The following is a 24,936-nucleotide window of genomic DNA, read 5'->3' as shown; positions in this document are numbered from 1 at the left end:
TGCTTTTTTATTATTACTTATTGATTATTGCAGATGAAAAAATTGTACGAAAATGCCTCCACTTCATAAGAATTTTTTTACCTGAGAAACTAATCTTTCAACTTGTCCGCAAGTGACCCCAATCTTGTCGGCACAAATGCTTCGTTCCGCAAGTGCTCCAATGCCATTAATAGAAGAAAGGGTCTAATTTTAAGATTGTGGAAACAAAACTTAACCAAACCTATTAAAGAAAACAATTTTTTACAGTTAAAAATGTAATATCTAGTTTTTTATATTATGTATATATTTTATCATATAGATCAAATTATTCTTAAAATTAGTATTACAAATATTATCCATCTGATTTCATATTATATACATATATTTTTTACAAACCGACACTACAAAAATACTGAAAAATAAAATATTTATCTGTTCTTTGGGTGTGTTTAGAATACTGAAATTTGGTTATGTCCCATCAACCAGCGTATTGTCTTAAAATTTTATTCCATTCCTTGGGAAAGTTGACCTGCATATATCCTAAAACCTTTCGGATCTGTCTCTGTTCTTGAGGTGTACATTGTGTACACGAACCTTGTAGAACTAGAGGTGCCAAACCTAAAATAAAAAGAAACATTGATTATTTATAAGGGCTGTTAGAAGTTTATTCTCTGTGCGAATGGGTACTGTTGTTAAGACTTAAAAGCTTCCGAATAGTCAGAGGGCTAAAATAAGATGATAGGCTGATTCCGACTTTATTCAACCTGGTTTTCTAATATGCCATAAAATACCTAAGTGTTGAAAGAGTAAATCTTCTAAAAAATGCATTATTACAGGTTAAGTTGTATACAGAAACTGGGAAAACTAAAAGAGAAACCGGAGAAATGTGGGAAATATAAATGGCGGTAAACAAGAAAAGTCTAATGAATCAAAACTTAAGACATAATCAATCCCACTGTATACTCATTCAAGATACCTACAATGACTAGGAGGGACAAACTCATCACTTCGAATAGGACACACTCGCTTCACTCACGGATACCTGATGACTTCCGAAAACCCACCTGCTTGCGAACATTGTGATTCTCACCGCCTTACAGTAGAACACTTACTCGTTGAATGCAGTTATTATTGAATATATAGACTAGCGCATAATATAACCGGTAACCTGAAACAGATACTTAGTTCGCCTAATGTGTACAGTGATCTAATTGACTTTTTAAAAGATTGCAGATTATATTATCGGATATAACAAATATTGCAACATTGTTTGTTAAAAAAATGTTGCAAAAAAATAAAGTTTGTAACACTATATGTAACTACGTATAACTATTTGTAACTTACCGTATTTATCTTATATATTGTAATAATCTTATATGTATAATGTAATACTCCAGACGTTCTTGTACCCGTGTCAATGGCCATAGACGTTAATTTCAATAAAAAAAAAAAAAACTTGAGACCAGAAGCATGTGACCAGCAAGGTTAGAAGAAAATATTATGGCAGACTAAGGTTTAATTTGCAAAGGGTAAAAAGTAATATATTGGAGAAGAGAAAGCAATAAGAAAGGGGGTACGACATAGACGTATATTATCTCTTCTACTCTTTAAACTGTATTCGGAAATTGTCTTTGCCAAAGCTCTTAAAGAGACTAGCGGTGAAGTCAAAGTTAATGGCAAAGCAATTAATGATATAAGATATATATATATATATATATATATATATATATATATATATATATATATATATATATTTATATATATACCCGGTATTTAGGCGGCACACGCCCTTCCGGTAGGGATCTATGGAGGAGTATCACCAAGCCGCAAGCCCTTATCTCTTGCCGTACTGCTCCACCATAGGCCGATCAGATACCAGCATATTCTAGACTAAGCCGCAGATTCATTTAGAATTGTAAACTGCTGCGTTAGCCTTTTTGTTTTCTGTACACCGAGCTGGGGATTTGAACTGACATCTCTCGCAGTGAACCGAAGGAGAAGCCAGCCGCCCAGCCCGCTTGGCTATCCGATCGACAAATCCGCTATAAGATACACCGACAATATATCAGAAGGCATTGTAGAATGCAGCGAACATTCCTTGCGGCCTATATATGAACATCGTTAACCAGAAATTAATGATTTTGTCGAAAATGCAAACGCAAGCTGTCTTCCGAAAATATAAAACTATCGCTTAATGAGTGACTTCATTCAGATACCTGATCGCACTATAAAACAACAGTTGCTATTATTGGTATGAAGAACTTTTTGTGCGTTTCCAATTATTTACGGCTGCGAGAGCTATACCACCAATCCTTCCTTAGAGAATCGCATCGACGCTTTCGAAATTGATCTTTATAGGAGAATAATAGGCATTTTCTTGATGAAAACAATAACTAACTCCGAAGTTCTTAACATAATACAGAAGAACAAGGATCAGATGCTTGCTTATGATCAAAAAGTGTAGGCTACTATACACCGGATACTTAATGCGAGGGGATATATATGATATACAACTATATGAAAGAAAGTAGCTCTGCTCAAGAATCTACTCATTTCACATTTATCTATTGATAACTAGCAGACCCGATAGACTTCGTTCTGTCAAATAGGTTTGGAATGTGGCAGTTTATTTCTTTAATTCTCCTGAACAGAACCGTCACCATGATGATAGGGCGGTGTGTGTGGGTTAGTTTGGGTGACCTAAGTATCTTCGCTTCCACGAACTTTGGCCACCCTTTTGGACGCACTAAAAACCACCACCGTTTTTTAACACGGGAACAGGCAACATACAATTATTGACCATGTGAGAAACATGGGTTTTTTAGATTAATACCAGAAACACCTAATGATTGTCCCTGGAACTTATTTATGGTCATAGCAAAAACAAGCCGCACTGGAAACTGTAGTCGTTTAAATTCAAATGGTACATCAGTCGAAATCATTGGGATGCGTTGTATCAAAACGTCTTCTCCTTAATACTTTCCTTTCAGTATAGTTGCTTCTATCACGTTGTTCAATAATTTTTTTATCGCTAACCGTGTCTCTGCAAAGACGCGGTTGGTTGATATTTCTCAACATTATAACTACCGATCCAACCTTTAATTGAAAATTGTGAGGTAGCAATCCTGGTAAATCCAGCGAGTTTCAAAATTCTGGCGGATAGTTGACGACATCATCTTGGTTAGTAGCCGAATCAACTGATTTATATAGCCTCAATTCGCCTGTAATTTGTTTTTGAATTTTGAAATTTAATTCATTTACATCTATGTTTTTTGGAGCCAATATAGCCAATCCGCTAAACCAATCATGGTTTCTGTAATGTTGAGCAACATCTGGAAACACCTTTTGAATAAGTTCATCTTTTTGTTCATCGTCAACTGACAAAAACTTTGAGGAAAGTTAATGCAACCAGTCAAGGTGTCTATAGAAAATTTGACATTACCAATGTCAATGAATTGTTTAGAGAATATGTCTCCAGATTAGTCATTTTGCAACTCGATACGCATATTCTTGCTTAAGTGTAATACCTTGACATGATTCTAAAAATTGGAGGACTTTAAACATGCATTGAGTTCATCAGCTGGCGTTGATCGTGGAATCACTGGCAATGTTTGACGAAAATCTCTTGCTAATAAAATCATTGCACCACCAAATGGGTTATAGTTGCTCCGTAGATCTTGTAAGGTTCTACCTAAAGCCTCCAAAGATTTTTTATATGCCATCGTGCATTCATCCCAAACAATCACAGGTATTAAAACACTTTGCACAAAACAATCAATTAAAAATAAACAGGAAAATTTGTTTCGTTTATCAAGTTGACAAAAGAAAACTGGGTAGATAAGGTAACAGAAAATCCAAGAAAAACAACACGTGTGCGGTTTGTTTGACAGATGCAACGACGTGAAAACTGATGTAATTTATGTCGCATTCCGAAACTAAAACAAAAGAAAGAATATTGCAGAGCCAATCAAATCTATAACTCTTAAATTTTTTGACTTTTCAATTTGGTCCGGTTCACGATATTATCACCTTTGTGTGAACGCATTAGATCCTCCAACGCGAACACGCTTACACACAAATGTGCACACACATTTGATTGAATTTGAACTTTGTGCAGCGACAATAAAGCGCAAATTGACTTTTCGACGGAAACACACAATACTTAGGAACACACCTACATTGTTTAGACAGTTAGTGCTTGGAATTTAATATAAACTTTATTGAATAGCAATAAAGTTCAAATTGACTACATTTAGTTAGAAAATATTTGTATGGGAAAAAGAAAAGGGCTATTTTAGGGTTTTCGAGGAAATTATTTGAATCTTTCTCGCCGTAAAAACCAGCCTTAGACTTCAAGGAACATTTTAAAAAAAGAATTGTTAAGATTGGTCCATGCGTTGTTGAGTTATGCGCTTACTAACACATTCGATCGCTAACCTTCAAAGGGAGACTGTGCAATGAGAATATGAGTAGAAACGAGCTTGGAGTATGAAGATTCTGTTCTGTGCATAGATTTCCATAAGGCACCTGATTGCACCATAAAAAGTGCACGTGTATAATTTAATGTAGGAACTATTTTTTCGCTGTAACATAAATGCTAAGAGAGTAAATTAATAAGTCATAAAAAAGAAAGAAATGTTTCTTTTCTATTAAAAAAAATAGAATTAAAAAATATTGCAAACGGTTTTACTTGTTAAAATACACAATTTATGCTTTTGTATTATTTAAAATATATAGATACCCTTTAGCTTTTACAAAAACTAGATAAACTAAATACAGTTTGCGTGATCCCGTTCAAATTGGCTCATACTAACTATAAGTGAATAAAACGCTTATAAGCAACCGCAGCAGCTACACAAGTCATTATCTGACTCTTAGAAGTGAAAGTGGCACCGAAAGGGTTAAACAATATGACAACAAAATATTTTTACAGAAGACTTATTAGGGCTGTCCGGAAATACTTAGCCTACAAAAGCAAAACAAAAATTTTGGAAAAGTGGCGATTTATTTTTCAACATAGTCTACTTTTAGCTCGATACACTTGACCCAGCGATGCTCTAATTTCTTTAACCTGTCTGAAAACTACGTTTTCTCGATATCTGTAAAGTAGGCTTCCGTAGCGGCGATGGCCTCCTGTTTCGATCCAAATTTCTGCCAATTTCGCTATGGTAACAGCGAAGGTATGTGCGTGTCCGTTGTTATGGCGAAAGAACACATTTTTCTTTGCTAAATGTGGTCGTTTTTTCTGCAATTTGGCATCGAATTGGCCCAATAATTCGGCATAATGAATAATGAAGAATAACTATGGCCATTAAGCGGATTCCCAAAGCCCAAAATCTATTCATGTGTTGAATATAGGCCTCTCCCATTTGTCTCCATTTGTCTCTGTCTTCTGTTTGTCTTTTTCACATTGGACCTGCGCTTTGCTTAATGTCATCTTTTCATCTCATTTGCGGTCGACCTCTTGACCTTTTTGCAGTATATGGTCTCCAGCCAATTTCTTTATTCCATCTTCCACCCTGATATCTTTCGTTATGCCAGCAGAAACAAATTAACATTTACAGAACCAATAATCCAAGAAAATGAGGTTTTTGAAAAGGATGAATTTATTTTACTCAGTAAATTTTCTTTCCTCTTAACACATTGGATGTCACTCTAATTTAAATACAGTTTGCATGATCCAGTTCAAATTGGCTCATACTAACTATAAGTGAATAAAGCCCTTATAAGCGACCGCAGCAGCTACACAAGTCATTATCTGACTCTTTCACATAAATTAGAAGAACACCTGAGTGAAGTTCAATTTCAAGTTAGACTCAGAGCAGGACTCGAAACGAGGGAAGCACTTTTTAGTTTGCACAGTGATGTGTATGTAGGTTTCATTGATTTCGAGAAGGCATTTGATGAAGTAACACATGCGAAACTAATTGATATCCTAAAACATCAGGACTCGATGGTCAGAATGTAAGACTGATCTCAAACTTATATCTCCAACAAAAAGCAACAGTACGATTAGAAAATGAACTGTCGGAGATCTTTATAGTCGAAAAATTAGTTAGACATATTGTCTAACGGCAATATATTGTATATTGTCACCGGCAATATTTAACATACACCCTGAAAACATCTTTAGAGAGGCCTTGGACTAATTAGAATATAGATTGCTGCAAATGGCCAACTTATAAACAATATTAGATATACAGACGACACAGTATTGCTGGCAGATAGTACGCAGTGGGTTCAAAGTATGATGGATAACGTTGTAGAAACATGTAACAAATACGGACTACAACTAAATTGCAAGACAAAAATAAATATCATTAGTAAGAACACCAACATAAACGCCCAAATTACAATAGACGATACACCGTTAAAAATGTTAAAAAAAAGAGTGGAAAAAATATGCTATTTGGTGTGCAATATTAGGGATACTTGGGGTCACAGCTACGAAATAAAAACCCCATATTGAAAAAGTCAGAAGCTCTTTCAATAGTCTTAGGAAGATTCTCTGCAATTTATCTTTTAGTATAAATATACGCATAAAATTTTTTAGATGTTACGTCTTTCGTATCCTCCTCTATAGAATAGAAAGCTGCAGCCTTACAGAAGGTACCACAAAACGATTAGATGCATTTGAAATATGGTGCTAGCGACGTATGTTGAGGGTCTCATATATATACCACACTAAGAATATAACTATTCTCCAGAGAGTAAGAACAAACAAAGAAAATATTATCATCGTAAAGAACAGAAAATTAGCTTAATTCGACCACATTATGCGTTATAATATATACCGACTTCTTCAGTTGATTCTACAAGGTAAGATTGAGGGCAGGAGAGGCCCTTTACGTAGACGTATATCCTGGCTGGCCAACTGATCTATTTCGAGCTGCTGTGAATAGAATAAGATAAGTCAATGTGGTCGCCAACATATCTAGAAGATAGGCACATTTAGAAGAAGAAGTAAAGCTGTGTAATCGTTTTGTAATTTTCAAGGTAATCGACGAAGATCACCCCTTGTGAATCCCAGAAAATTGTGACCATCACCTTTCCGACCGGTAGGACAGTCTTTGAAACCTTCGGAGCACGTTCACTGGGTGCCGCCACTGTTTCGACTGTTTCTTGGTCCCTGGTGTCTACCAATCGATTCATGTTTCGTCAATGATTACAACCACGAGGTAGAAATTCCTTCAGATTACGCTTAAATAGCGTCAAACACTGCTGTGAAGTGGTCTCACGGATAAGCTCGTTGTCCAGAGAAAGGAAACGTGGCAATATGATATACTCGGTCTTTTGAGATGCCTACTGTCTCAGCTATCTCGTGTACCTTCAGTTGGCTGTCTGCCAAAATGAGATCGTGAATTTTTGTCATCTTATCCTTCGTGGTAGCTGATTTCGGAGCTCCGGGGTGTGGCTCATTAAAAACCAACGTGCGGCCATGTATAAACTAGTGAAACCAATTTTTGAGGGTTGATATTGAAGGAGAAGAGTCACCGTACACCGTTTGCCTTGCAAAAACAAGAATTAAATCACCAACCAATATTGCTCTCTTTCCATTTTTCTAAAATCCGCGAAGACACCTGCTTGCACACGCAGTCGAAACAATACTACGAATCCGATTCGGCTAAAATTTGGACATTAGCCGTCTACAAGAATGTAGTTCTACTAATAGTAGATTTCTCTTGAAATAGTAGCGCCATCGAGCGGTGAAGCTAAGTACTTATCGGAACACCTACATAGATTTTGATTTAGATGACGATGACGAGTTGGCCAATGATACTTCCCAAATCGTAATGAAATGTAATAATTATGGAAGAAAATTTAAAATAAAAAATTTTAAACCTTCATTGAACACATTTCTGTGTTCAACTACTTTTCTGAACTTGATAATTATTATGTTTGTAATTTGGGATTCTTATTTATTTAACTAAATATAACTTACTTTTTAATCTCCGACCAACAGAGTCGCATGGAGCTTCACCAATGGCACACTTCAACTGCCTTAAGAGATACCTCTTGTCATTCAACGTAGCATCCAAAGTTTCATCTGATATCGCAGGTCTTTCTGTTGTACTAGTTGTACTCGGGGCAGCCGCTCTCAGTGTGGCAATAGCTGCCAGAAAAACCAGTAGAAGTAAGTATTGCTAAAAACATAAGATTTTGCATGTTAAAATGGATGGTTCACTTAATAATAATTAATCAGTATTGTTTGTGCGCATATGTATAAGTATATTATCCTTATATTATATACTTATATATTATTAAAAAGAGGCCACCTAGAATTTTATAAGAATTTTTCAATAATTTTAAGTTTATGCAATTTATTCTGTTGCATATAAACTCCCACAATGTAGAAACACTTTTAGGCATCGCCACTAGTTGCCGATAGGTCAATTAGGGGTAATGGTAATAGTTTGTACGTTGTTTTTCTTGAAATATAACTGTTCTGTTTTTCAAAAATCATTTATTAGTGTACAGTTGTTCAAAGAGTGACATCGTGCAAGTTTCAAATTTAAAGCTATGGCTGGAAGATTTGCTATATCTGTTTAAATTGTTACTTTGATTGTTAATGGAATAAGTTAAAGAGAAGTGGCCAGAAAACTTGGAGTCCATCGTTGTATGGTCCAAAAACATACTACTGATTCATAGAGACTGGATCTCATGAACGACAACCAGGATCAGGCTTGAGAAAGATCACGACGGCCGGAGAAGACCGTTCTTTACAACGCATTTCTTTACAAAATCGGTTCTTTATAGCTAGAACAATTCAAAACGGTTTTTAAAATGCTCTCAGGTGGACATCAAGCATTTTTACAGTGAGAAGAAGGTTGAGAAAATTTGATCTAAGAACTCGCTACATCTAAGGACTAAGCAACAGGACGTTCGTTAACAGCAACACCTCGACAACGCCGACTTAAGTTTGCTAGAGACTACGCATTGTAGTCTCTAAGCATTGGACTGATAGAAGATTGGAAAAATGTTCTGTTGTTTTGTTTAGTGATGAGTTCAGGATAGTTCTTTATGGATCAAAAGGTTACATCAAGACGTACAGCAAACTCAGGGAACGATATGCTGCTTGTGCTCAACGCTTTTGGAGAAGGCTCTGTAATGTTTTGGCGGGCATTTTATTCGTAGAAGAAAATGCCTGTTAGAAAAAATATACTATGAGAATTATCTGGGAAGCTCTAAAAATTTTTCAAGGGAAACTTGGTCCATAATAAACAATCTTCAAAATAAAACTAACTCAGCTCAAACAATTTCTCTTCCAAACTCTAAAAATCTAAATGAATACATCGTTAATGTGAGTAAAAATATAACATCAACTATTTTGCCATCCTATTTCCTATCTTCTCAATTTAAAAAAGGTCTCGAATTCATTCTTTAAAAGACCAGTTAATAAATCTGAACTGATCCAAACAATCAGTAGTATCAAAAGCAAATCTTACTCTAGTACTGATGGACTATCCATAAAAATGTTCTTATATCTTTCAAATAATGGGTTGGAAGTCCTGGTTTCATTAATTAACGATTTCTTTGAAAAAGGTATATTTCCAGAGTGCCTAAAAACAGCCATTATTGTTCCTCTTAATAAGGGTGGTGATAAATCTAATGTCTGCAACTATAGACCTATTGCCATACTACCGGTCCTATCCAAAATTATTGGGACACTTATAAAAGCCCGACTTATGTCATTTCTCGTTGAAAACAACATTTTATCACAAAGTCAGTTCGCCTTTCTATCTAATAAATCTACCAGTGATGCTATGTTTTCTGTACTACATGAGGTTTTTGTGACTAGGCCAAAGCTTTTAATTGTGTAAATCACATTTTGATAAAAAACTGAATTTCTACGGAATTCGAGGTATTTCGTTAAATTGGTTCCAATTTTACTTGAGGAATAGGAAACAACTAGTCAGAGCAAATGATACTGACTCTAGTTAGAAAAGCATTGTATGTGGAGTTCCACAAGGTTCAGTACTGGGTCCTCTACTTTTTCGTATCTTTATAAATGGCATCACTAACTTAAAAATCAATGGAAAAATTTTTCTTTTTGCTGATGATACCAGTATTATTTGGAAGAACTCTAATATTGCAACACTTCATGCAATTATAACTTCTGATCTACATAAAATAAAAACCTAGTCCGACCCTAATTTACTCTCTTTTAACGTAGATAAGACAGGAGCATTATTCTATAAAGGAGCTCTTCAACCCTTGCTCCTTAATAACAGCTAGATCAGTACAATTGATTCTCTAAAATTTATTGGTATTTTTATAGACAGCAACCTTAAATGGTTCCGATATCGATTTTCTAAGTAAGAAACTAGCCTCATCCTGCTATGCAATAAGATCTGTTTCGAAGGAAATTAATTTAGCATCTTCCAAAATAACATACTTTTCTTTGTTTGAGTCTCATCTTAGATATGGTCTTCCTTTTTAGGGTTCTAGTACAGCTGCCCAATCTGATGTTAACAAATTACAAAAGCTACTTCAAAAATCACTGGATTTTAACTCTTCCCTCTTTATAATATTCTAGAAACTGTTTGCTTAGTTCGTAAACACCTACATGTTTTTCGAGCAAGACCTAGTCATGACTACTCCACCAGAAATTCAAGCTTTGATGTGTATTTACCGATCCCATCCACTGAGTTAGTAAAAAAAACTATATTATATTAGGCAAAAAAATTATACAACCATCTCCCTTTGCAACTTAAATCTACAACTTTTGTCTTTAAGTTCCGTAAATTGACAAAAGCCTATATATCTGAAAGACTTTATTATTCAGTGGAAGAGTTTCTTAACGAATAATTAAGAAAGTACAGTACGTTTAGGTACATGCAAGATACTGTTACGATAAATAATGACGTGTCATATGACTCAAAACTGTAAACATATTTATTGCTAATATCTTTTCTGTTCTAGTTTCGGCGCTCACTTGAAAGACCTGTTTACCTGAATTATGATGAGTCATCCGCGATTTGAAATTTCCAGAAGCAGGCCGAATAAAACCATGAGCGACCTTCTGGGTTCTTCGATGGAGAATCGCGGCAATTCCGGAACTAACGGAATTTTATATTTAAAGAGGAATTTTGTTTGAAGAGAACAGTTTGTTTTTGAACATTTTGAACATTGATAAATTATTTAATCATTAGTGTAATATAAATTAGTTATATTGTGCAAATAAAGACTTTAAATAAATTTATAAGTGTTGTAAGTGTAGAACCTTTAATAATAAATAAAAACAATAAATAAAATTAATAAAAACACTTCAGTATTTATAAATTTGGATATCACATGTAGCAGCTTAAACTTCTTCGTAAACTAGTTCGTAAGGTTTTATTATGCAATTTGCAATTTAGTGAAATTTTGCAATAGATTGTATATTTTATTTTAATATGTTTTATTCTGTGGTATTGACGATTTATTTAATTTAAGTAAATTTTAATTATTATTGTTATTTATATTTTTTTTACTTTTGCTTTGCCCATAAAATTGTACAATTTTCAGTGACAATAAAGCATATTTCTATTCTATTTTATTTTATAATTGATTTAAGTAGCTTATAATCCTTGCGTAGAAGGGTTTGGCCGCTCCTGTCTTATTTATGGACAGATTTGGGAATTTTTCTGTAAAACAATTTTGAATAGTAGGATTTTTTGAGTTAGACCTGATTTTTGCAGTTTAGGTGTTCCTTAGGTATTTTTGATGTGTGTATATTTGCCTAATATATTTGACTTAGGCAAGTATAGTAAGGGCAACAAGAGCCAAAAGAAAAAACACTTACACAGTGGTGTATACAAACTTAAATGTGGCTACTGCCCAAAAACTTACATCGGTCAAACTGGTAGAACTTTTAATCAAACGTATAGCAAATCATAAAAGGGCTTTCAATAATAGAAAAATAGATTTTACGTACTCACTTTACCTTCTAGACCATATTCATTCTTTTAATGAATAATTTAAAATTCTTCGCATTCAAAATAAAGGAATTAAGCTATATTTATTGGAATCTACGGAGATTCAGTTAAAGACTATAAAGTATAAGCGCATACTAAAAATAGATCACTTAAGAAAGGCACTCGGCCTTTTTTAAAAAAACAATTTTTTTTAGTATTTTATTGATAGATAAAATGAATTTCCATCAAGTTACTGTCGAATCCATCACTTATATACATAAGATGTTGTTTACTAGGGAAAATTTCATGTAAATGCATTTCTTTTTCTACTTTTCTTATTTTTTAACTTGGGTTTAAAGAAGAAAGAAGGGAGAATATATGTTGTTGAAAATGTATGGTTGATAAGTTAGTCAGATGTATAACATGTCACATTACCATATCAATAACATCATGTGATTATAAAGCATTATGCTGAACCATAATTTAATAGAAACATACTATAATTATTAGTATATTTTCTAGTTTTATTTACATGGGTATTACTTTTTAAACATTTATTTATAAAATATTACCAATTTCTGTATGATATCGATTATTTTTCTAAGCCAACCAAGTTTGTGTCATATTTAAGCGATTATTACATAATACCTAACCAAAATAATTACAAGTTACACCTTAGATCCAATATTTATATATCGTACATCTACTAAACCAAAAATAATGTATTTTTATCTACTCACCTCAAGTTTAAACATCTTGATTCGATGACACAAACTAAGAAAGTAAAAGTGAAAGTAACAACACAGTTAAACACTATTCAGGGTCTTTAATATTGTTCACCTCACTTACCATTGATGCAAATGGGTGACCATATAAAGAAATCTTACGAGGAAGCATTCTTATATTTGTTTTCAAGTTTTAGTGTTATACAGCATGTCTCTATTAATCTATATAGACCCATATGAATTTTTTTAATTGTTAATTTTTGGAAAAAATATTCTTCTAAAAGGTTTTGCATCGTATGAAAACAATAAATTCAACGACCAGGTATCAAATATTTAGTCGTATAAATGCTTTATCTGAAAATATAAATTATTTCTCTAACAATAAAGTACAGTGGGTGGCCAAATTATTAGGGACAGTAAAAGATTTCTTAATTTTTTAGTTTTACTGATTTTTTTTTGCAATTTGTTGGCTTTAAGGCTTGCATTTATTTTTTGTATAAGAGATTGAGAAATTAGGGTCACAAAAACATTAAGTTTTGTTAGTAAAACCATTTATTTTTTTCACAAAATTTTTTTTAACATAATATGACTAATTTTAATATTTAGTGATGCCACCCTTTGCTGCAATTACAGCTTCTACGCGTCGGGGCATACTCTGAATACAAACTCCTGCGTTGTGTTTTAAGTTAGGGTTATGATGCCATTCTCTAATAAGAGCTTCAATCAACTGCCGCTTCGTGGTGATAACATCTTTGGCGATCTCCCGTTTGGTTAACTCCCACATGCTCTCTATAGGGTTCAAGTCAGGTGAGTTTTCCGGCCAGGGCAGAACTGCAATATTTTCTTTGATCAGATATGAAGTTACACTCCTGGCTTTGTGGCACGGTGCAGAATCGTGCATAAAAATGTAATTTTTTTCACCAGGGAACCATTCTTTGAGCTGGGGCAGTAGCCGAGTTTCAAGTACTCGCTTATACTGGTCCTGTCTCATTGTCCCTTCCACGATGTATAAGCGTCCCATACCCTTTGCCGAGATTACAGACCACAGCATGACACTCACCGGATGTTTAACTCTCTCCACAATGCAATCTGGATGGAACTGATCCCCAGGACGTCGTCGGACAAACGCACTTTTATCCACCAAAATCTGAAATGTTGATTCGTCGGAGAAGCATACCTGTAAAAATGATAATATTCGCTGTTCACAAACTTCATTCGTTAAAAAAAGTCATACTTACTCGACTCCAGTCTTCAACAGTCATGCTTCGGTGTTCTTTGGCCCATTGGAGTCTCTTTCTCTTCATGGCTTCGGTAAGCCGTGGTTTTTTCATAGGCCGGCGACCTAGCAGATTCTCTTCGGCCAGTCGTCGTCGTCGTACTGTCCTTCTGGAAACATTAATTCCTTCATCATTAATCATCGTAGTCAGATGTGTCACACTCTTTTTACGATTTTGGAGACAAATATCCCTAATTTTACGATCAGTACGAGGAGTAGTAATCCTTTTCCTGCCACATTTTCCATCACGGCCCGGTTCCAATGCCTCGTTTGAATTCATTTTTATTTTTATTCGATTAACTATAGACTTTGAAACACCTGCAGTAGTTGCTATAACTCTCTGGGAAAGCCTCGAGTGCAGTAATAATGTTTTTATTTCTCTAATTTTATCTGGAGACAAGTCTGCAATTTTGCCCAGGCTAAAAAAATAATTTTGAATTTAAACAATCTTTTCAAATAAACTCGTGTCATTAAATGTAGCAAAAATTACTAAATAACAAATATTACTTATATTACCCAATACCTGTTAAATATATCTGACACGAAAACCGACCAAAAACAATTTAAAACGATTTGCAAATATTTTTAAACCTCACTGCAGTGACAGCCAATGACCAACTGAGATGCAACAATAATTATTATTTTATAGATAAGCAGTCTGCCAGTGTTGCTGCTTATCAAAAATTTTAATAGTTATACCAGAAGAATTACCAAGTAAAATACAGATATGAACACCAATTTTTTTGGTCAAAAAAATAATTTTAAGTAGAAAATACAAAAATATATGCAGTGTCCCTAATAATTTGGCCACCCACTGTAGTTGTAAATTTAAACATATATAGAACATGTTTTGAAAAAGTTAATGATAATTATATCCATTCTCCTCAATTTTCGATTCCATTGTAATAACGCATGACGACACTAACATTAGACAATGTTTGCAATATTTTCATTACAAACAACATGGCCACATTTCCAGTAGATGCTCAACAATTGTAAATAGCTCAGATACAACTGTCCCAATTACTATACTTTCAAACAAAAATGAATCTACCACAGTATTTTCAGTAGCAACGACTGCTATTACACCTTTAACAACGTGTAACTCTACAAATATATCAAATACCTTAACGTCACCATCAAGAACATCACCCACAACCCACTTTACAACACAAGACACATTAACTACAGTTAATGCAATATCAATAATATCAAAAGCAAATATATCCGCCTCACTAATCCCACTATCTCACATAAGCATAACTTAACATCATTCATATTCCAGTTTATACAATAATTCTGGATCTCTTAATGAAAATAAAAAGTATCCAGCACCACAAGAATTTGACATATTCAAAGAGCAAAACACATCACAATCGTCCTGCAAACGCCAGCCCAGCAAAAAAAAGAATATATATATATATATATTTATATATATATATATATATATATATATATATATATATATATATATATTTATATATATATATATATATATATATATATATTATATATATCGTTTTCTGTCCATCCATTCGTCTTCTTTGATGGCTCTATCTCTCATTATGTGCCGTACATTTTCTTCCCAGTTTAAAGCTTTCTTTGACCATCTATCTTTATTCGTTCGCTTCACGTGACCATACAACACTAGTTGTTCCGTTTCAATTATGTCTACACTGTAATATACAGTATTTGTCCTCCTTCTAATATCTTCATTTCTGATATGATCTTTTTTGGGTACACCACACGCTCTCCTTAAAAAATCCATTTCTACTACTTCTATTCTTTTTCTATCTTTTTTCGTGATCTTCCAAACTTCTGCCCCATAAGTCATAATAGGTTCTACCAAGGTTCGATAGATTGTCAATTTCGTTTCTTGTCTAATATCTTTATACAATAGTAGAGAGTTTGGAATGTTTACCGCTTTTTTCCCTGCTGCGTTGTGTTTTCGATGTTTTTTATTTGGTAGTGCCTTCTTTAGATATTATAGATTCGAGATATTTATATACATTGCATGTTTTTTTGTTTCTAATTTCTAACTCTGGATCTTCTTCATCATCTCCTATTTTAAGATACTCTGTCTTTGACATATTCATATTAAGACCCCATTTTTCATATTCTTTCTTTAGTTTTCTAAACATGTAGTCCACGTCTTTCTCATCATTTGCTATGACTACCTGATCATCTGCGAAAAATAAAGTTGTTAGACATTTACCACCGCCTGTGTCTATTCCCATTCCGGATACTTGTTTCCTCTACTGCTCTAGCGATGATTGAATATATATTTTAAATAAGGTCGGAGATAGACAACATCCTTGTTTAAGCCCCTTTGTTACTGGAAATGATTTCGATATAAAGTTTCCTTCTTTAACGACATTTCTTGCATTTTTGTATATATTTGCGATAGCATCCACATACTACTTTCGTCAATGTTTGAAACAGTTTTATCAAAGGTACCGTATCGTATGCCTTCTCTTAATCTATAAATAATAGATAGGTAGATAGATTCCTTGCCTTCCGTTTTTTGATTACCTGCTGCAAAATGAATTTACCATCAGTGCACGATCTTCCTGCACGAAATTAATTTTGTTCTTCTATGTCTTTGTATTCTGATTCTATTCTTTCTTTTATTATTCGACCGTACAACATCACCACTGAGCTGATAACAGTTATTCTCCTATAATTAGAGCATTTGCGTTTATCCCCTTTCCTAAATATTGAGCTGATCTATCCAACATTCCAATCATCAGGGATATTTTGTCCTTTTAAGCATTTGTTAAAAAGTTGAACCAACATCTCATATAATATTTTTGGTCCATACTTTACCAACTCAATTGGGATGTCTCCAGATTCTGCTGCTTTACCGTTTTTAGATCTTTTAAGAGCATCGCTTAATTCTCCGGTTGTTATCTCAATTATTTGTGTATTTTCAAATATTTCTTCCATTTCGATCTCTTGGAATTTACATCTATCCTCTGTCAGTAAGACCTATGATTTTCCACTGTTTCAGATCTAATAACTGTAAGTTCGATTTTTCGTTTCCTTTCCTCCGAAGAGACTTTATCACCTTCCACGCTTGACCAACTCTTGTTACACCCATATACCTATCCACCTCTGCACATCTTCGATCCCACATCTCATTTTTACTTTTCACTACTTCTCTTTTCACATCTCGATTTAATTTTTTATATATCTTGTAATCTTTCTCCTTTCTCGTTGACATTCATTTCTGATAAGCAGTTTTCTTCTTGTTTACTAACGTTTGCATATTCTCCGACCACCATTCCTGATTTTTTTTTCCTGTTTGTCTTTATACCCTAAAACTTCACTTGCAGCCTCATGAATGCATTTTTAAGTTGCTGGTATAATTCTTCTGCTGATATATTTCCTCGATCCACATTTTGTAATTTTATGGCCAGTCGTAATTTGTAAAGAAATTTCGTTAGATCTTCTTTTATTCTTTCTATGTTATATTTAGGGGATGTTACTTCTTGTCCCTTTTCTATATTCTGTACCTGAGCGTTATTGTTTTTGCTATAGTTAACTATCTCGTTGACCCACAAGTAAACGATGGTCGGATCCACATTCTGATCCACGGTATACCCTTACGTCAGTTGTTTTCAGTTGGGAAGTTTGACATTTGATTACATAGTCGATTATCGAGCGCAGAGTCCTAGTAGGTTGTATCCATGTAAATTTGTGGATGTCTCTATATTGAAAAAATCCATTCATAATTTTAAGACATTGTTTAACAAAAATCTCTAAGACACATTCCGTTGTCATTGGTTATTTGTTCCCCATATCTTCTACGACTCTGTCATTTTCTTCTCTCCCTACTTTGCCATTTAAATCTAGTATAAAGATTTTACGTCATTATGGGCCTGCGTAGCGCAAGCGGTAGGATGCTTGCCTCGCACGCCGGTGGTCCGAAGTTCGAATCCTACCGCCGGCAAGAACAACTAGACATTTTTAAAAATGTCTATAGGCCCCAGGTCGACTCAGCCTGAATAAAATGAGTACCTTGGGTAAAACCAGGGGTAATAATAGGTGGTTGAAGCGTAGCACTGGCCATGTTACCTTCCTTGTATACCGTAGGCCCTAGATATAGCAGACTACCCTGCTATACTCCTAAAGCCGCGAAGCGGTATAAAACGGGAGACTATTATTATATAAAGATTTTACAGTTTTCCTTACCTTCAGAGAGTATTTCATTCATCTTGTTGTAGAAATCTTCTTTACTTTCTGGATCTGCATTTTCATTTGGGGCATATACTCCGACAATTACGATGTTGTGTCCATTCTTTTTCATTTCCAGTATTAGCAGTTGTTCAGTTACTTCAGTTCACGATTTATTATTGTTTTTAAGATTTTTCAAATGGCAATATGAACTCCTCTCTTAGCTCTGTACAATCCTTTAATTTAGATTTCTCATCTTCTATCAACACCATGTTCAACTCTTCCGGAAACAGATCTATATAATTTCTATTTTATTATCTTTAAGAAATATTTTTTCCTTTTCTATTTTATTGGTAATACTTCTTCTTCAGCCTTCTTTCATCCATTGTTGGACATAGGCCTCCTCCAATTGTTTCCACGATTCCCTATCTTTTGCAATTCTCATCCATTGCTTTCCAGCTACAGCTGTTATATCGTCTATCCATCTCTTTTTGGGTCTTCCCACGCTTCTTTTTGTTTCTCGAGGTCTCCAGAATGTCACTTTATGAGACCATCTGTTGGTGTCTTGTCTTGCTACATGTGCTACCCATTGCCATCTCAATGTCGCTATTTTTTCCATGATGTCGGTTACTTTAGTTCTTCGACGTATTTCGGTGTTAGGAATTTTGTCTCTGAGGCTTATATTTAACATGGCCCTCTCCATGGCCCGTTGAGTTACTCTTAATTGTTCTGCCATTTTTCTTGTTATTGCCATAGTTTCCAATCCATAAGTTGCAACTGGTAGTATACAAGTATCATAGGTTTTTCGTTTTAAGTGTATTGGGATTTTTCTGTCTTTTAAAATGAAGCTCAACTTCCCAAAAGCAGCCCATGATAATTGTGTCCTTCTTTTAATTTCTAGGGTTTGATTTTTCTTTTCGTTTTTAATTGCATGTCCTAGATATATACAGTCCATCTAATTTAGATAACGATTTACGTCATTATATACGTCAGAGATTGAAGTTGACATAGTTGCCAAAGTATAAAAAAATCCTGAATCCATTTTAAATCAAATAGGTCACATAATTATTAATATACTCTTTACAACGACTATTTAAATTCTTACATGACATTTTTGAAATAAAACACACTAATTTTGTTCTAAAAAGAACAGATTTTATTAAATAGTTAAAAATATAAAACAAGAGGTATTCACTTTAAGATTTAAAATAATAAAGTACAAAAAGTGTCAACACCCCAACTGTCAAATAGGTGTTACCAATTTATGCCAAAATTTTACCTTCGTTCAATTACAGATACAGTGTGTTCCGAACAAATGTTCTTGATAAAAACGCTTTATAATGCATTTATACAAATTAAATGAAACATATTATTGTGTATTTCTTTAAGTTAACATTAATAGAAACTTTTAAATATTAGTTCTACGCGTATATAATAAAATATGTCTAGTGGCTGTAATGCCAGTGTACTCGGTAAAGTGATTCTAAAAAAGAACACACCTACACCCTAAATATTTCGTGTTGGTATCATGTGACGTCACACGCTATGACGCCGATGACGTACATCGTTAACTAAATTAGATGAAGTGTATATTGTTCTACCTTTTCTACATTGATGTTATCTATCGTGATGTTTTCTGGGCTGTTGCTTAATATCTTTGTTTTGTCGAGATTCATTTTTAATCCTATTTGATTCGATTTGTGATTTAAATCTTGTAGCATTGATTTTAGTTCATGGATATCTGTGCTTATTAGTACTATGTTGTCTGCGAAACGCAAATGGTTAAGATATACTCCATCTATTTTTAATCCCTTTTCGACCCAATTTAGTTTTTTGAAGACATTTTCTAATGCCAAAGTAAATAACTTGGGTGAGATGGTGTCACCCTGTCTCACGCCTTTGCCAAGGTCTATTTTCATAGTTTCCAGATCATCATCTATTTTTATGTGAAAAGTAGCATCATCGTATATATTCTTAAGGAGGGCAGCATATCTTGAATCTACTCTGGCGTCGTCCAATGCTGTTAAGAAAGCCCATTTCTCGATACTGTCGAATGCTTTGTGATAATCGACAAATGCCAGATGTAGTGGTATGTTGTACTCTATTGTTTTTTCAATAACTGTCCGGATTGTTTGCAAGTGATCGATAGTGCTAAAACCCTTACGAAAGCCTGCTTGCTCCACCGGTTGGTATGCATCTAGCTTAGCTGTCAATCTATTTGGTATTATTCGGGTTAGTAGTTTGTAAAGGTGTGACAACAAGCTTATTTGTCGGTAGTTTTCTATATTTGCGGCGTCTCCTTTTTTATGGAGTAGAATGACTTCCGCATTTTTCCATGCTTTTGGTATTTGTCCTTCCAATAGGCATTTATTCAGTAATGCTCTCATTGCCTCTTCTAATGCAGTGCCTCCCATTTTTAGCATCTCTGAAGTAATTTTATCTTCTCCTGATGTTTTCTCATTTTTCATTTGTTTTAGGGCGGCTCTAATTTCTGATGTTATTATTTCAGGGAGATCCTCTGAGCCCACATTTAAGATATGTTTTGTTGGTATACCGGGGTTCGGAATCGGGGTATTGGGCATACATTTTCCTAATTTTCATTGTTATTTAGTATTCCATTCAATGCAACTGACAAGAAGAAGAGGACAAAATATCATTATGATTTAAAAATATACTCAAATAAGATATAAGTAAAAATAATTATATTATCACGGAAAACAAGTTAAATTTTAAATAATGTTTACATTTTTTGTGCCCCTTACTTGTGTCCACCTAACGTACAACACGCGCACTAAACTTCACTTATTGTTCCCCAGTTCTACATCTTGTTTATTATTACTACGTCTATGGTTGTATAGACATCTATTGAATACAGAAATCTGCATTGATTAACCCTATGCCACCTCACTTACACAACGTTTGCCCGGCCCAAAAAAAATCAAACAAAGAAGGGTTATTGGGAACGTGTTTAATATCTCTGGCTTGAGAAAAGTAATGGGTGAATATTATGTAGGAGTTTATTTTCACTTAGTCGTACTTTTACATTTTTTCCGATTTCCCTATGTAAAACAAAAACGGTAAAAAAATTTTCCTTTTTGCATTTACCATTTTCTTTACACGTTTTAATAATTGTCTCTTCCCTTGCAGACTAACTACTAGATTACAACACAGCAGTTAAAACTCGTTTAATGTATTTTTTACACGCTCGGACAAAAACATTATTTTCAATTTAGTCCTCAAAACAAAATATTCACTTCAAAAAAGTGGGCGCCTAAAAGTAGTTAATGCATAATTTAGAAGTAGCAGAGTTTATAATGGCCCTTGTAAAATAGAGCTCCAGCGAGTTAGAAGTATGTTTTGAACGCAATTAAAAAGATATATGCTGTGAAGAATTTGATTTATATTTTAATAGGGCTTTGCAAGAATGTTTTGTTGATTAATTAGCTCTTTAAAGACTTATTCCCTAATGAGACTTGTTGGTATAACCATAAATATTCATCTAAAGACATCAAACCACTTTATGTTCAAATCATTTATGAATAACACATGAAATGTTTATATTTGTCATTTTCCTCGCTACAATGTTCCTGCCTAATTGCTGTCTGTTTTATTTCTTGAGGGTACTATTGTACTAGAAAATGAACGCTTTTAATTATCTTTTATACTAGGCGAGCGGTTTACCCCTATAAGCAGAGCATCGACCGACTAAAATTCTTTTTGCATTTCTAATGCACCAAACCTTTTTTATTTGATTCTATATATTTTTCCAAGATGAAATGTATTTTTTTTTAATTTTTACAAGTGGGCCGGCAATTGTTATTAACAAATAACTTATACAAAAAAGCAATTTCACCGAATTGTTTCGGAATCAATTTTTTTAGGTGTATCTCATCAAAATAAACACTTTTTCTCTCTTCATAATTTTTCGAAAAGTGCTTCCTTTTCGAGTTATTTGCATTTTTTTGTTGAAAAAATGCCGTAATTAGTGATTTTTGGGATTTTTTTTCTAAAAAACTACTAAATAAATTACAATTTTAAAGATGGCTTTATAATCTTTAAACCGTCGAGTACAAGTTAGAATATTTTGACAAGGATAAATGGTTTCTATCTCGCTAAAAACGTGGACCCAAATATTTCGAATATGCCTTTCGAGAGTATCCCGCTAAGCGTGTACAGCTTGAGGCTTGGTTGAGGTGCTGTAGGCGCTAAAAAAAATGCATCTAATGAAAAATTACCACCTTCGAAACCAGCATTATTACAACATTACTTAAGAGCAATGTGGCAAATGAATAAATGGATTTAAGCAAAAAACAATATTATTTCATCTCTTGATCCATTAACCCATGGTTGGACAATGGAAAATAATTGTTTTTGATTTTAATTATTTTGAAATCGAAACTAGTTTAGATATGTTACAAAAGTATTTTTGTATTTCCTATAATTTAGAATGCTGCGCAGTATGTGCATGTACACCAGAGAATTGTAAAAATGTTAAAGACGACTTTATTGAAGACAATGAAATCAGCTTATTAGATGGAAATCCTGTTGCTGTTGACGAAAATTTTCAAATTATTGACAATAAAAACGATGTATAATTAATAATAAATTTTAATTTTATTATATTTTTCAATGAAAATTAATTATATATTGGTTAATGTATTTCACTGTAATAAAACATTCAATATTATAGTATATTAAAAGAAAAATTACATTATTATAGCATTGTAAAAAATTAATTTTAATTGTTTTAATTATAATATGTCTATATAAAAATAATTAGAAATATTTTTTTTTTTAATAAATTGTACGTAATATTTGTATTGAATTAATTTTTTAAATTTAAACAAATATTTCTACGTGCCGCACGCCTGTATCGCCGCAACCGCTGTACACACTTAGCGGTAGACTGCTCGAAAGGAATATTCGAAATATTTGGGTCCACGTTTTTAGCAAGAGAGCAAAAAATTATCCTTGTCAAAATATTCTAACTTGTACTCGACGGTTTAAAGATTATAAAGCTATTTGTAGAATTGCAATTCAATCAGTAGTTTTTTAGAAAAAAAATCCAAAAAATCACAAATTAAGGCATTTTTTCAACAAAAAAATGCAAATAACTCGAAAAGGAAGCATTTTTCGAAAAATTATCAAGAGAGAAAAAGTGTTTATTTTGATGAGATACATCTAAAAAAATTGATTTCGAAGCAATTTTTGTATTAGTTATTTGTTAATAACAATTGCCGGCCCACTTGTAAAAATTTAAAAAAAAAATACATTTCATCTTGGAAAAATATATAGAATCAAATAAAAAATGTTTTGTGCATTAGAAATGCAAAAAGAATTTTAGTCGGTATATTCTGTTTCTAAGCGTCTTTTGAGGGGTAAACCCATCGAGCAAAAAGACAAAAGAGGGAATGTAAAGGTAGTGGGGGCAAAAATATTGTTAGACAGGAAGTGCCATCTTTAGAGGCCACATTAAACAAGGAAAGAGAGACGCTTTCCTTGTTTAAGAAATCAAATTTAGTTGGGTTATGTTATTGCTGATGTTATTTTTTGTCCCAACTGTCACATGAAAGATTATTTGTATTTTCTATTGAAGTTTTTTAACAATTGTTTCACATTTTAGACTATTATTGTTATTATTTAATTAAAACTTTATTATGTTCTAGTGTTAAAAAAAGTGTATTATGTATTAATATTATGTAATATAACAAATAAATAGATAAATTAGAAACCCTACACCACTGTATGATTATTGTGAAGTGTCATGAAATTTAAATTTGGCGCATTCGCATTTCCGGATATGTCCGCCATCAGAGGCCACTTTTTTGGTCTCCTTTTCATAACGATTAAATTCCCTCTTTTGTCTTTTTGCTCGATGGGTAAACCGCTCGCCTATAATACGACTTGGTAGCGCATTGGAAAGAACGATAACTTATTTAATGAAAGCTCAGTATTTGGCGAGTTTTCATTCAGCAGGATACGGGAATGAGCTATTCTCATGTTCCTCGGATCGGTACTTTGCCGAACTTCAGCTCCAGTCGTTCGGATATAATAATAAAACGACAATGAAGCTGAATTTCTTCTTCTTGTAGTGCCTATTCATTTCAGATGTTGCCGACTATCTGAAGGTTAACATAACAATCTTTACTTTGCACACTGTTGCTATAAAAAGATTTGTGCTTATTGTGTTGAACCACGAACATAGATTTTTCAGCCAGGAAATCTTTCGGCTATCTGTTCCTCGTGTTTATTCAAACTTTTCCCTATAAAACTAATTACAGTAATCAATATCTTTTGCTGTTTCTCATGATGGGACCGAGATATCCGAATTTTGATTGTTTTTATTGTGATTAACAACTCTTTTTCTTTTTGTATTCGTAATGAAACGTTCTATTAGTAATGTGGTCGGTAAAAGATATCTTGAGGATTCGACAATTAAGCCACATTTCGAAAACCTCAATTTTCTTACAAAGTTTTGCAAATTTTTCATTTTTGTGTAACATCGTATTATCACTTACGTGAATATACTTTTTGATGCTCCGAAATATATTTCTACTCATATAGTTCCTAGTTAATGTCACGTTCTTGCTTCAGTACACATCTGTTTGTGGCAAGGTGAAATACCCTGTAAGAATGATTAATACCAAAACCTTTTGAATGATCGATTTGTCAAATAAAAATCGTGACAATTATTATCGTAGACATATTTTGTGGTAAAATTAACCGTAAGGTTATAACTTCATCATCGAGGAAGACCTGGAAACATTCGTAAGGGGTTTTTCCGGCGACACGGTTCTCAATTTCTATCTGTTTTTCAATGTCATGTGGTTGTGGTGCTAATGAAAATATCGGATCAGTTTTTGTAAACCATTTTGGAGTTGCC

At 33.5% G+C, this 24,936-nt stretch overlaps 1 protein-coding gene across 1 annotated transcript; it reads right to left on the bottom strand.

Moving 5' to 3' along the window:
* Positions 1-272: 272 nt before the first annotated feature.
* Positions 273-12,741, bottom strand: LOC140438339 (putative odorant-binding protein A10). Its single transcript, XM_072528019.1, has 3 exons — positions 12,617-12,741; positions 7,922-8,123; positions 273-597 (listed from the first exon to the last, which is right to left on the bottom strand). The coding sequence occupies exons 1-3, from the start codon at positions 12,629-12,631 to the stop codon at positions 458-460; spliced, it is 357 nt and encodes a 118-aa protein (XP_072384120.1). The 5' UTR covers positions 12,632-12,741; the 3' UTR covers positions 273-457.
* Positions 12,742-24,936: the final 12,195 nt, after the last annotated feature.

The sequence above is a fragment of the Diabrotica undecimpunctata genome, chromosome 1 (genome assembly GCF_040954645.1).
Source record: "Diabrotica undecimpunctata isolate CICGRU chromosome 1, icDiaUnde3, whole genome shotgun sequence".
In the NCBI taxonomy this organism is placed as follows: Eukaryota; Metazoa; Arthropoda; class Insecta; order Coleoptera; family Chrysomelidae; genus Diabrotica; species Diabrotica undecimpunctata.
Note: the sequence above shows the minus strand (reverse complement) of the source record. Positions and strands in the feature narration are given on the sequence as shown.